General features: G+C 36.1%; 2 protein-coding genes across 2 annotated transcripts in view; both read right to left on the reverse strand.

Annotated features, from left to right (window-relative positions):
* Positions 1-7,745, reverse strand: part of LOC112143803 (hemicentin-1) — a 15,403-nt gene extending 7,658 nt beyond the window's left edge. The window contains exons 1-6 of the mRNA XM_036215896.1: positions 6,565-7,745; positions 6,186-6,494; positions 3,431-3,712; positions 3,087-3,353; positions 912-1,052; positions 399-689 (exon numbers count right to left, since the gene is read on the reverse strand). Coding sequence (XP_036071789.1) covers positions 399-689; positions 912-1,052; positions 3,087-3,353; positions 3,431-3,712; positions 6,186-6,494; positions 6,565-6,610 — 1,336 coding nt within the window. The 5' untranslated portion in view covers positions 6,611-7,745. The remainder of the gene's footprint in view (positions 1-398; positions 690-911; positions 1,053-3,086; positions 3,354-3,430; positions 3,713-6,185; positions 6,495-6,564) is intronic.
* Positions 7,746-9,934: 2,189 nt separating this feature from the next.
* LOC112143701 (carcinoembryonic antigen-related cell adhesion molecule 20) overlaps positions 9,935-12,216 on the reverse strand; it is a 4,726-nt gene continuing 2,444 nt past the window's right edge. Inside the window, exons 3-5 of the mRNA XM_036215697.1 lie at positions 10,616-10,897; positions 10,271-10,546; positions 9,935-10,196 (exon numbers count right to left, since the gene is read on the reverse strand). Of these exons, the coding sequence (XP_036071590.1) occupies positions 10,111-10,196; positions 10,271-10,546; positions 10,616-10,897 (644 nt within the window). The 3' untranslated portion in view covers positions 9,935-10,110. The remainder of the gene's footprint in view (positions 10,197-10,270; positions 10,547-10,615; positions 10,898-12,216) is intronic.

A 12,216-nucleotide genomic window follows, 5' to 3' on the forward strand; every position in this document is an offset into this window, starting at 1 on the left:
TTTTTTTATGCTTTTTTATGTGTGTCGCAGTTGTACCTGCAGTAGAAGTTTTATAGCCATAAAATAGTTATTGAGGGTTGGGTTGATTCAGATGGAGCACTACTGAAGGCCTAGGTGTGAAATGCACGGCCCGCCACTGGTCTATGGTAATCATCACATTAAAAAAACGTTAGAATGGGTTTGTTACCATTGTTTCAAGTCTGGGTCACAACTCATTTGTATGCTGTTTGTTCCTTTTGTTTAGACAAAATAACTGGATGCGATATGTGCATCTTATCACCGTAGACAGACAGACAGACAGACAGAGAGACAGACAGACAGACAGACAGACAGACAGACAGACAGACAGACAGACAGACAGACAGACAGACAGACAGAGAGAGTGTGACTACACTTACCTTGAACTGAGAGTTTTACAGAAACGAATGTATTATCCACGTCGCTTAAACTGTACACTCCAGAATCGTTCACATTTAGTGCTCTTATAGTCAAATCGTAGTTAGTGGCATTAATCGATATTCTCTCCTTCCAAACGGAGCTTTCCGAAATATGATCTCCAAAAATTAAGGCAATATATTTGCAGTTGTACAACCATCCTCCTTCTGCCAGACTGACCCCGCTGAGTGTTACATTGCCGCCCACTGGTTTGAATAGTTCAGAGACGGTAGGGCTTTGGCTGAACACGGGATCTAGAAGCAAAGAAAGATAAAACCACTTAAAATAAAACATGACATCACGTACAAAAAGAGCCGATGTTATTCCTAAAAGTTGCACACGCAGCGTGGAACAGAAAAATTCATAAATGAAACATTTTCCGACTACAGCACAGATTGTAACATTATTTAATACTGCACTGATGTTTAAATCTTCATGGAATGATGTCTGGATTGGGAGTGGAATAAAACATTTACCTCCTACAGATATTACGGTCAGGATTAGGACCAGCATCACTCCAGAGCTCAATCTTCTCTCCATCTTTTGATCAGCTGAGAACTTCTCCCTTGATGAAGTGGACGAATCCCTACTGGTACCTGTCTTCTTGATGCTGCTGCCTCACCTCGGCACTGGCCACACCTTGTTTTGTCCTGGTCTTTTGAGGTCATGTTGTCACCTGCTGTGGGAGTGTCCATTTACTGCAAGCCTTTAACTTTTACAGTAAATGGTCTGAATGTCATATTTTATTAACAATCTGTTGATGATGAAGGCCTGTTAAAGTTAAAATCCCATGAAATTTGTTCTTCGCGTTTGACCCCTGGGGGAGCGGTGAGCTGCAGACACAGCCGCTATTGGTAACCATTTGGTGGTTTAACACCCCCCACCCCCTTCCAACTCCCTAACCCTTGTTATCCTAGGCATATTTACATTGGAAGTTTGGTCATTTGGACCTTTTTTCGTCAATGTTTTTTCATTTTTAGAATTTAGCATAGAAATAGAAAAGTAGAAAAGGTAAGTGCAAACTCAGCAACAAAAATAAGATAAACCTTGTTTGAAATATGTTGTGATATAATTTTTCTTTTTGTCCAGCTTTCATCTTTCATAGCAGTAACTTAATTCAGATAAAATAGAAGTTAGGATCCCGTACAGTCTTTTAACAGAACCCACAGTTTCCTTTTTTCTCAAATCAATATGATGCTTCCCTAATGTTTACTGTAAGCACAGGCCCCCAGAGTGATGTCCTTTTTTCCCCGTAAACGATCGCAATTGTTCTTTCCACTGTAGCTGCACGAATACCTACTGACAAACAGGACATTTATCATGCAGCTACTATATTGTTCTGCTCTGATACAGTCTATAACAGATAAAGAGTCAGGTACAAAAGAATCTATGACTGGGTTCTGATGCTTTAAAGGAACATTTTGTCAGTTTTCTTTGCTCTTTTTTAGTTTAAAATATGTATTCAAACATTACAAACATCTGAAATACCATTTGATCAGGGAGTTAACAGATTAAAATGAATATAAACACACCAGATTAACTTTATTGATCACAAAATAGACATTTTCAGGTGAGTAAATATAGCATTGCTGTTTACAATTCATTGTTTTTTATACAATTTACTCTATATTGCATTTTTTTCCCTAATTTATCTGAAAATATAGCTTTTTTCAATCATTTTTTTTTAAATATGCGAATTATTCTGTTGCCAGAAAAAAAGCAATGTAACAAATTGGTATCATTGACATGTTAATTAAGATATCATATATGAAAAAATAATGTGGCTTTTAACATAATCCAATTAGTGTTTTGACCAAATTTTTATGCCTGAAAGAACTTGATAACAATGGCTCTATTTTATTGTTAATCTCTAGCAATCATTAATTGGGACTTCTTAAAGTCAGATTTTTTAATTGACCAAACATCATTTTAGCTCAAATCAGTTTCCATTTCATGATAAGTTATTTTTATCAAATAATACTGTATCCCTAGTTTTCTGGATCTATGTAGGGTAAAACAGGGACAAACATAAAGGCGTGTGTCTCACTGAGAGGTTAACATCAGGTCAGTATTTGCATTGTTTACAATGCACGATTTGAGCCACACAGGATGTCAATGGTCCTGGTGGAGACGGGCTTTCTTCAGTGCATAATAGGCTGAACGAGCCACAGGCAAAGTAAAAGCAATTCTTTTATGAAGGTTTCATTTTAGTCTGGGTGTGTCCACTCAACCCTAATTTATCCTCTCAGGTTGAATCCCAATGAAGCCGGACGTATTTTCTTTTTATTTATTCCTACATATTCTGAGACAGTTTTTTATAATTTGTACAACTTAATTACAATTTCACAAATTAAATTAACCACAAGTTATTTGATTTTAAATTGCAAATACAATTACTTAAATGCTTTTCTTTAAATAGAGGATATGGACAAAAACACAGAAAATGTCACATTCATTTGTAACTGAGAGATTTTCAGGTGTTTGTTGAGAAAAGGATGAGTTTGTTTGAGAGGAGCATCATCAGAGGAAGGAGAACCACATTCACCGCCTTCTGATCAGCTGCTGATTCTACAAAGACAAAACATAAAAGTGAATCGATGAACAAATGGACAAAAGGTGACAGTTTTTATGTCAGAAATGATAAAACCTACTTGATATTGTGATGGTTCTGGTGATGTTGTTGTATTTGCTGGTGTTGTTGTTAAAAGCCAGGCACGAATATGAACCAGTCTGGTTCTCAGTGACGTGGATCAGCTGCAGCTGTGTTCCTGTGCTGTTCATGAGAGCTCCTTTGAAAGCCCACTGGAGCTGGGCTGCAGGGTTGGACTGAGCAGAGCAGAGCATGGTCAAGTTAGATCCAGCAGTAAAGGACGTTGTTTCCTGTCCGTTCACAGTGAGAGCCATGTTGTCCGGACCATCTAAAAAAAAAAAACAAAGAAAATTAGCCGACTGTTTTTATAGGAACCACTTGCTGGCTCAAAGTCTCCCCACTCACAGCTGACGGTGACATTTTCGGTATTGCTTGTGCCGTTACTGACAGGGTTGGAAACCAAACACTTGAAGGGTCCAGAGTCAAAGCGGGTCAAGTTTGAAACACTGAGAGTGGAGCCTCCATTTGAGAGGTGAACTCTGTCGCCGACTGTGACCACAGAGCTGCTGTTCATCCAGACATAGGACAGGGAGGAACCGGCGGAGACGGAGCAGTTCATGAGGGCAGAACTCTGAAACTCCAGCAGGCCCGTCTGAGTCACCGTCAGAGTCACGTTGGAGATGGATTCTGCAGGGAAATGAGAAAAGGAGACGGAATTTCAGCACACAGCTGAGAGGTTTCTGATTACAGGTGATGCTTAGAATGCTTTCCTGAGAAAGAAGAAAAAAAAACAGAAAACATGATGATTATGTTAGAGCAGGGGTGTCAAACTCAATCGCACAGGAGGCCAAAATCTAAATCACACAGTGGGTTGTGGGCTGAGCAGGAAAAACTTTAGTTGAATACATAAAAAAATAAAAATTGTTTAAACTTTCAAAACATAACTTTTTTAAATAAAAAAATGAATTAAAACAGACAGGAATATTATTCCAGAATAAATCAACATAAACCTTAAATAACGTTTAATATTTTGCTCTCCATAAAAATATATTCTGATAAAATTGGGGTGTTACAAGATAATGTTGGGTCGGTAATAATAACAATACAAAATGATCAGGAGGGCCAGATAGATTAACCTGAGGGCCAGATCCGGCCCCTGGGCCTTGACTTTGACACATGTTTTTAAAGGGTTTAAGGTAGCAGAAAAATATCCATAATGATTTTAAACATTTTAAAATAAAAAAAAAAAACACATGAAAATCAGTAGGTGAGAAATGCAATTCTTTATGTCACATGTGTCAAAGTCAAGATGCGGGCGCCGGATCCGGCTCTCCAAATAATTTTGTTTTATTGTTATTAATGGCCTGAGCTTATCTTGCGCTTATTTTTAACTTGTATAATTTTGACAAAATATATTTTCATGGAGAAAAAAATATTAGAAGTTATTAAAGGTTTAAGTTGATTTATTCTGGAATAATAGTCCTACCTTTTTATTATTCATAATTATGTTAAAAAGTTACGTTTTAACATTTTAAAAACTGACGCTATGCTAGTTTTTTGGACTATTTTTGCATTTACCAAGGTTTTTTAATTCTATTTTAAGGCCTAGCTAATATCTCAGCTACATGTTAGTTTTTTTTTTTTTTTAATAGCAAATTTATGCTTTTTTCTTGGTTTCTTTTTTAGGCTAATTTGTAGTTTAATATTTCAGCTACATGCTAGCTGTTTTGTCTTTGAGGCTTTTTTCAGTTTTTAAAAAAATCAATTTTGTAGTTTAGTTAATATTTCAGCTACATCGTAGCTGTTTTGGCTAATTGAGGTTTTTAAAAAAGTTTTTTAGACTAATTTTGAATTTAGCTAATATTTTAGCTGGCTATTAGCTTCAGCGTTTTCAGCAATCAATTTCAGGATCTTCAGCAATCAGCACTATCTTCAGTGGCCAAATTCAGTTTACAGCATTCACACTAGCATTATCACAGGTAATGGTATATATCTAGTTCATAATTATGTTAAAAAGTTACGGATTAAATTTAAAAAAATGTTTAAGAGTCAATAATGTTTATTCTGTTCACTCCGCAACCTAAGATGTGTTTTGGATTTTGACCTCCTGTGTGATTGAGTTTGACACCCCTGCTTTATGTCTTCCATATTTCAAAAATACATGGGTAGTTGTTGAAAGTACCTGTTTTAGCAGAAAAATAAATGCAATTTTTCAAATTTCTTAAAATCAGTTGAAAAAGTCCTGAACATACTGTAGTTTTTTTGCCTAAAAATACAAATTCTTTATAAATATTTTGATTTTTCTGAAGAAAACAGCTAAAGAAATACAGTTTTATCCACTTCTAGTTTTTATTTCCATGATTTTTCTTCTATAAATCTCAAAACAAGATGATATTTAAAGAAAAACATAATATAAACAATACTTAACCCTTTAACACCAGAGCTCCAGTGTTTATATTCTTCGATTTACTTTAACTTTTCCATTGACACAATCAACGTAATTCTAGTAGATTCTAAAGGAGAAAAACGGCTCGTACGAGCCGTTTTTCTCCTTTAGAATCTACTAGAATTACGTTGATCGTGTTAACGGTTGAAAGATTACATTATGTTAAAGATTTTTTTAATTAAGCATCACCGACGACACCTAATTGTTAAAGGGTTAATTGAATATATAAATAATTCTGATAAGATGGGTCCTTATGGGTACTTTTCGTGAGATCCTGTTTGTGGAACCAAAGGAACAGATTCTAGGAAATTGTTTTATCTAACTCCGAGTGACTCATGAAGGTAAATGTTGACTAAAGTGATCAGCTGATAGAATCAGAAGCTGACCTGTGTTAGATAGAAGTTATCAGTCTAAATACTAAATACCCAGGAGGAAGAACATCAATTTCTCTGATGCCCGTGAGGACTCGGTTTATTCTGAAAACAACAGGAACCGGTTACAGTAAAATGAAAAGCATAAGCAAACACTCCCTTTTTTTCAATCAGCTCTTTTAGCATCTTCATCTCTGAATTTCTATGGATTCTTAGTCCTTCCGTTAGCGTGACATGTCGAATAAACAGTTTACATGTCAACTCGAGTCATTCTTTTACAGTGAAATGTTTTGGAAAATCAAAAGAATAAAAGTTTGATCTGAACGGATGACTTAAGTCTCACCCTCCACTGTGATGGAAGTGTTGGCCCTCAGTTGGGGGTCGGTACCCAGCACCTCATAGACGCCTGAGTCGGCCACCGTGAGCGAGGTCAGAGTGAGCGCTCCGGTGCTGATGTTCACAAACGCCCTGCCGGTGTGGCTGGGGAAAACCGCCTGGTGAGTCCCCTGCCAGGTGACCACGGGGGACTGCCCCACCGACCAGCTTCCAGTCTTTATGTTCTCGGACGGAACCAGCGACAGCGTCACGGCGCCCCCGGCTACGGCGGGGTTGATGGAAGGCCTGACCTCCACGCCACCAGAAGCCAGAAAACCTGACAAAAAGAAAACAATTTCAAGGAAACTCCTTAAAGTCGGCTAACTCTGCATTTGGGTGACCCATACCCTGAAGCATAATCAGCAGAAAAAGTCCTTCACTCCTGCCCTCCATTTTTTAGTACGGTGGTCTAACAAACTCCTGACTTTTCAGTTCTAATATACCCGTCCAGAGAGTGTCCAGCCCCTCACTCACACACCTTATCTGCAGGTGTCTCTGTATTTAGTCCTGATAAACGCACAAAAGCCGATAGGTTTGTATTTACCTTGCAGGGTCAAGCTCTGTTTAATGACAATTTATAACCCTAAAGAATGTGGGGGAGAATCAAGTTCTTTGTACTGGTTATAACTTTTGGGTGAAATATTTAAAGATTAGCTTCACATTTTCTGTTTCCATTCCTTTGCAGCTGGTCCAGATTTCAGAGCGACTCGTGTTTTTTCTCTAATCATTTGAATACGTCAGAGCGCACCTGACCGAATAAACAGCTCTGTTTGATTACACGCACCATGTGTTCCCATCAATGCTGAGCATTTTTGAAATGGTCAACGTTCAAATTGAGAACAGCTGCACCTTCTCCATCTTTGTGTTGCAGCTTTTCATGTGGTTTCTACCTGCAAATAGCGACACAGACCAGCTTTTTGGCTATTTTGAATGTAAAATGTCAAAGAAAAAAGCAGTCTGTCTAAGCAAACATTACCTCATGCTTTGTTTTCTAACTTTGAGCGTTATTAGAAGTGAACTGTTTTCCAGTTTTACCTGTCATGTAGGAATTTCACAATACTATTAAAAAAAAAAAAAAAGTTTTTTTTTCTGGTGAGGTAATTTAAAGTCCCGTATCTGAGCACACCTGTGACCTGCCTGCGTAATGTACACAAAACATACAACGAGTTCTGTTTGTGCTTTTCCATAGCATGAAGGTGGGTGTCATTAGCGGTCTTTACTACCCAACACTCTTATCTGAAACGTCAGCTTCCATAAATTCTTGAACACACTGGGAATTATAAAGCTGAATCCAATTTCCGCTAATAATGGACCAAAAGCTCGTCAAACAACCAGAACAAACAGAGCCGTCTCTCCAGCAGACACCTAAGAATGTGAAGACAAACTATGAGTCATGTTTGGAAGTTTCTCATGTGGGATAATACTAGACCACCTGCAGAAAACTTCAGGTATGAAGACAGAGCGGTTATGCAAACTCCACAGGAAGGCCCAGAACCATCAGTAAACCGCTGTACCACCGAGCCACCCAGTTCAGTTCAAGTAGGTTCCTGTGCTGTTTTATATTAACGTTTGCCTTCTAAAAATGGCTAAAAAGGATTTTTTTTAAGGTAGCATTCATATATAGTTATTTTTTAAAGATATTACACTTTTAAAAGCTGAGGTTTGTGACATGAAACGCTGTTTTTAACTTGTGGGTAAATGTCTAGACATTTGTAAGCTCAAACATGTTTAAAATAATCAAATATAACAGTGAAAAGAACTGAAGATGAACAGAAAGGTGGAAGAAAAGATAAAATTGAGTATGATTACCTAATTTTTTGTTGACAAAATATAACCCCAGGAGGAGAATCACATTTCCTAGGGAGAAGCAGAACCTGCAGGAAATATTACATAAAAACCCTCACTCACGATGTTTAGAAACTGCCTTAGTGATCAGAGTGAAGCGTAACAAAATGACTTTGCTCAAATTTTGCTTTTAAGGTTGATTTTATTATTTGATTTTCATTTGGTTTTAGTTTACCTTAACTACTATTTTTATTTTAATTGAAAGTATTTTAAGATTTGAGGTTTTTCTTTGTTCATCGTCTTTTTAACTTTGCTTATTCCAGGTTTGTCTTGATTTTGTTCTGACCAAAATACTAAAATACTCAAGTTTGTTTTAAGTATACTTTCTTAAAACTTAAATTAAGATAGTAGACTACTAGGATCTAATTATTCTAATTACTTTTTAGTAACTTTTTAAGAGATAAACTTTACAACTTCATAAATTCATGTTAATTTACTTGGATTATACATAGAATTATACAAAGAGTCTGAATATATTTATTCAGACTCGTAAAATAAACATTATTTTACACAGTATTAAAAGTGGAGTAGATATATTCTTTCCAGTGTAAAAAAATCTATTTTTTAAACTACATTAATAGTTTATTACTTCTAAAAAAATAATAATAAAAAAAATTTTAAAATCTCCATTACTTCGAAGTGTACTAACATAATCTTAATGTAAACTTGAAGTTTATCGTCAGTAGATTAACGATATACCAAAAAAGGTATTTTTACGGGGCAGCTGTGTAGGGCGGTCAACTCCTGAATCTGAAGACTGCGGGTTCGATTCCTGCCTTGCCTGCTCATGCATCAAAGTGTCCTTGGGCAAACACTGAATCCCACATTACCTCTGGTGGAAGGTCGATGCCAGTGTTCGACCAGTGTGTGAGTGAGACTGAGACTGTAAAGAGCTTTGAGCCGTCAAGGAAGGTAGAAAAGTGCTGTACTAGTATACGTCATATAGTAAACTTACAGAACACTTAAAATTTTATCACAAGTAAAGTCAGATAGGTTACTCTAAGTATAATAATACCTTTATGAGCTGAAAGTGGGCCAATTTAGTCCCAAGAAGTGTACTTGTTAGTAAACTGTTAGTATATTTTAAGTGTAATTGGTATACTAAGGAAAATATACTTTTCTTTACTTAAGTAAACTTTAAAACAAGTACTTGAAGTATCTGTATTTTTGGTGAGGGATATTAAAGCTGTTCATGTTATTCTGAGTGTATTTGTTAAAGAAGTTGGTTTAACTTTATTAGTCTCTAAGTCTGTCACGTTTAATTTTTTTTAGTCTTTTGGTTTATGTTTTAACTTTTAGTCGTCTTGTTGAAGGAATCTCATGCTCTCTAAATTCACCCCAGACTGACATCTTGTGGTCAAAATCTGAACAGCGGTCAGAAAAAAATTAACTTAGATGTCACAATATTTCTGTAAAAATGTGTCTGTCATTGTTTGGGCCATCTTCACCTCTACTCGTATTTAAAACATCTGCATTTTTGCAATGTAGAACTTTTTAGTTCTTTAGAAAAATATATATTTTGCATGTTCTGAAGCTGCAGCATTTCTCTTTTTGGGGACATTGGAGCTCGGTAAAGGATTAACATGGAGGACGTGTTGTTGCTATATGTCAGATCTTTGAATCTCAGTAAGAGTGAAACCCAATGACACAATCTGTAGATGAAAATGAAGGTGAAAGAATGAAAGGATCTCTTCAAAATGGGTCAAAGTCACCAGCAGGATCAATTTCATTTCAACAAGTTTAAAAACAATTCCAACTAAAAAAAAAGAGTCTCTCTGTGATTTACTGATGGATCTCAAGTGAAAGAAACTGACCCAATATCACACAACTAAGTTAAAAACGTATTTATCTGATATTTATGGTCTTCAAACATCTTTATTGTCAGATTTATCATTCTAAAGCAAATGCAGACATAATAAATAAATATTCATAAATATGTTTTTATGAAACAAGTTATAATACAAGTAAAACAATACAAGTTTTTATAAAAATATCACAAAAAACTAAACAAACAGGCATGATTTGTGCAAATTCAAAGTTATATCCATTTAAATAAGAGATTTAAATCCCATAAAGGAGATCAATAACAGAAGTCTGTGGAGTTTTGCTGCCTCTGATCCAGAAACTGGAACACCTGTCAAGAGAAAAAAAAGAGTTACTAAACTCATCTGTGCTGAATCTTCACCCAAATGGCACAAATAAAAATACCTTTAACTTCCACCAGCTTCGTGGCCTCGGCCGACCGTCCGGCAGCTTTGTTTTCTGCTACACAGTTGAAGTTTTGGAAAGCTCCAGGAATGGAGGGAGTCCACCGGATCCTGTTTCCATTGACTGAGAAGAAGGTTCCGATGGGAAAGCTTCCTCCGAACTGCCAGCGGACAGTACACTCAACGTTCTGGGTGCAGCTGGTTAGGCAGGTGAACTCACTCAGTCGACCAGGAAACACGGAGTCAGGCCCTCTGATGCTGACGTTCCACAGATCAACTGAAACAGATTAAAAACATTTAGGAAAAACACATTTTTAATTTCTCAAAGCTCAGAGTTCTCACTCACAGCTGAGCAGAAACCCCAGACTGATGACTCGAGTCTGTAGTGACGGCAGGAACGTTTGGCACTGGTAGAATCCGGCATCAGAGGGCAGCACTGAGTCAAAGTGAAGAGTCCTGTTGTTCTGCAGGAACTTTAGATTTTCCCTCTGCGTCACTTTCTGTCCGTCTTTGAACCAGATCAGGTCCGATTGACCTTTGGGGTCACCAGGACTGAGACAAACCAGGTTCAGAGACTGGTTTAGAGTGGGAACCGTGTTAGGAGGACTGACTCGAACAGACATTTGATCTGTAAAGAAAAACATCAAATAATTTTACATTATTTTACAGGAACAAGGCTGACGAGAGCATGTCTAGATCAATGAGTAACAGTTTTGTAATCATAGTAATAGGGATATTTTAGAATGTGATAGTTGGTCTGTCTGTATCAGATGTGTTTGTCTTAGGATGGAGTTAGTTAGCTTCCTAAACAGAAGTTTGGGTCATTTTCTGATCTTGACAACCAAAAAATTGATGATCAAGAGAGTTTTGTTAAATTTCAAATCTAGAATCCCTAATAAGAGTAAGATATAGTTTTTTAAAAATAGAATTTTTAAATTATATTTACGTTTTTTTTAAATTTGAAACTCTAGGTGAAAGAGTAAAGCAAAATCAAATGTAATTAAGCTCAAACTATTCAAATGACAAAATTGCACAGCAAAAAACAACCAAAAATAAGGACTAATTTTAAAAAAGAAAATCAGTAGAAAGGAGTAAAATAATCTGTCCATGCTTTAAAAGCTAAATGTCACCTACGATTACTTCAAAGTGAATGTTGTAGAGCCCAGTAAGAAGTCAATTTTGCTTTTTCTAATAATTTTTTTTTAGATTTAATGAACATAATTGTTGTTCTTTTTTATTTAAAAGACAAAAAACTAGTGTAAAAAGTAGGAATGCCTTAATTTAGAAGATAATGTGAACAAAATGGTAATACGAGCTTAGTACCAGTTTGCCCATCTGAAAACAATCCTAATGAAATCTAAAAATTAGCATCCATTCTCAGAAAATAAATCTAAAATTTTGTTTCCAAAAAAATGACAAAGAATGTCAGTCTAACTCAGGGGTGTCAAACATACGGCCCGTGTAGTGTATCTGGCCCGCTAGTTAGTTTATTAAAGAAATGACTGCAATGCTCAATTCCAACACTAGGGGGTGCAAAGAAAAAGCAGTCAATGCAGGAATAGATTTTAGGATGTTTCTTTGTATTTTGTATATTTGAATACATTGTGAAATGTGTTGCTACACAGGATTTGAATCCTGATATTGAGTTTCAAGAGAGAAAAGAAGGTTAACTCCAGATTCTAATATTCACAAATTTTAGTTTGTTTATTTTACTCAATTTTTCATTGATTTGAACATTTATATTTTAGGCAGTATGTTTATTTTTTTTTTCCATAGCCCCATCTTGAGTTTACCCCAATGTCCGATATAAAATATTCAGTCTGTATGAAATTGAACAAACCATTAAAAAAAAAGTTAAATCCATTTTATTTGAAATCCTTTGGCCTCTGTGAACGAACGTTTAATATTAATAAGTGATTAGGCAACTAGGTTAGATGTGGCATTTTT

This window comes from Oryzias melastigma, linkage group LG16 (assembly GCF_002922805.2).
Source record: "Oryzias melastigma strain HK-1 linkage group LG16, ASM292280v2, whole genome shotgun sequence".
Taxonomy (NCBI): domain Eukaryota; kingdom Metazoa; phylum Chordata; class Actinopteri; order Beloniformes; family Adrianichthyidae; genus Oryzias; species Oryzias melastigma.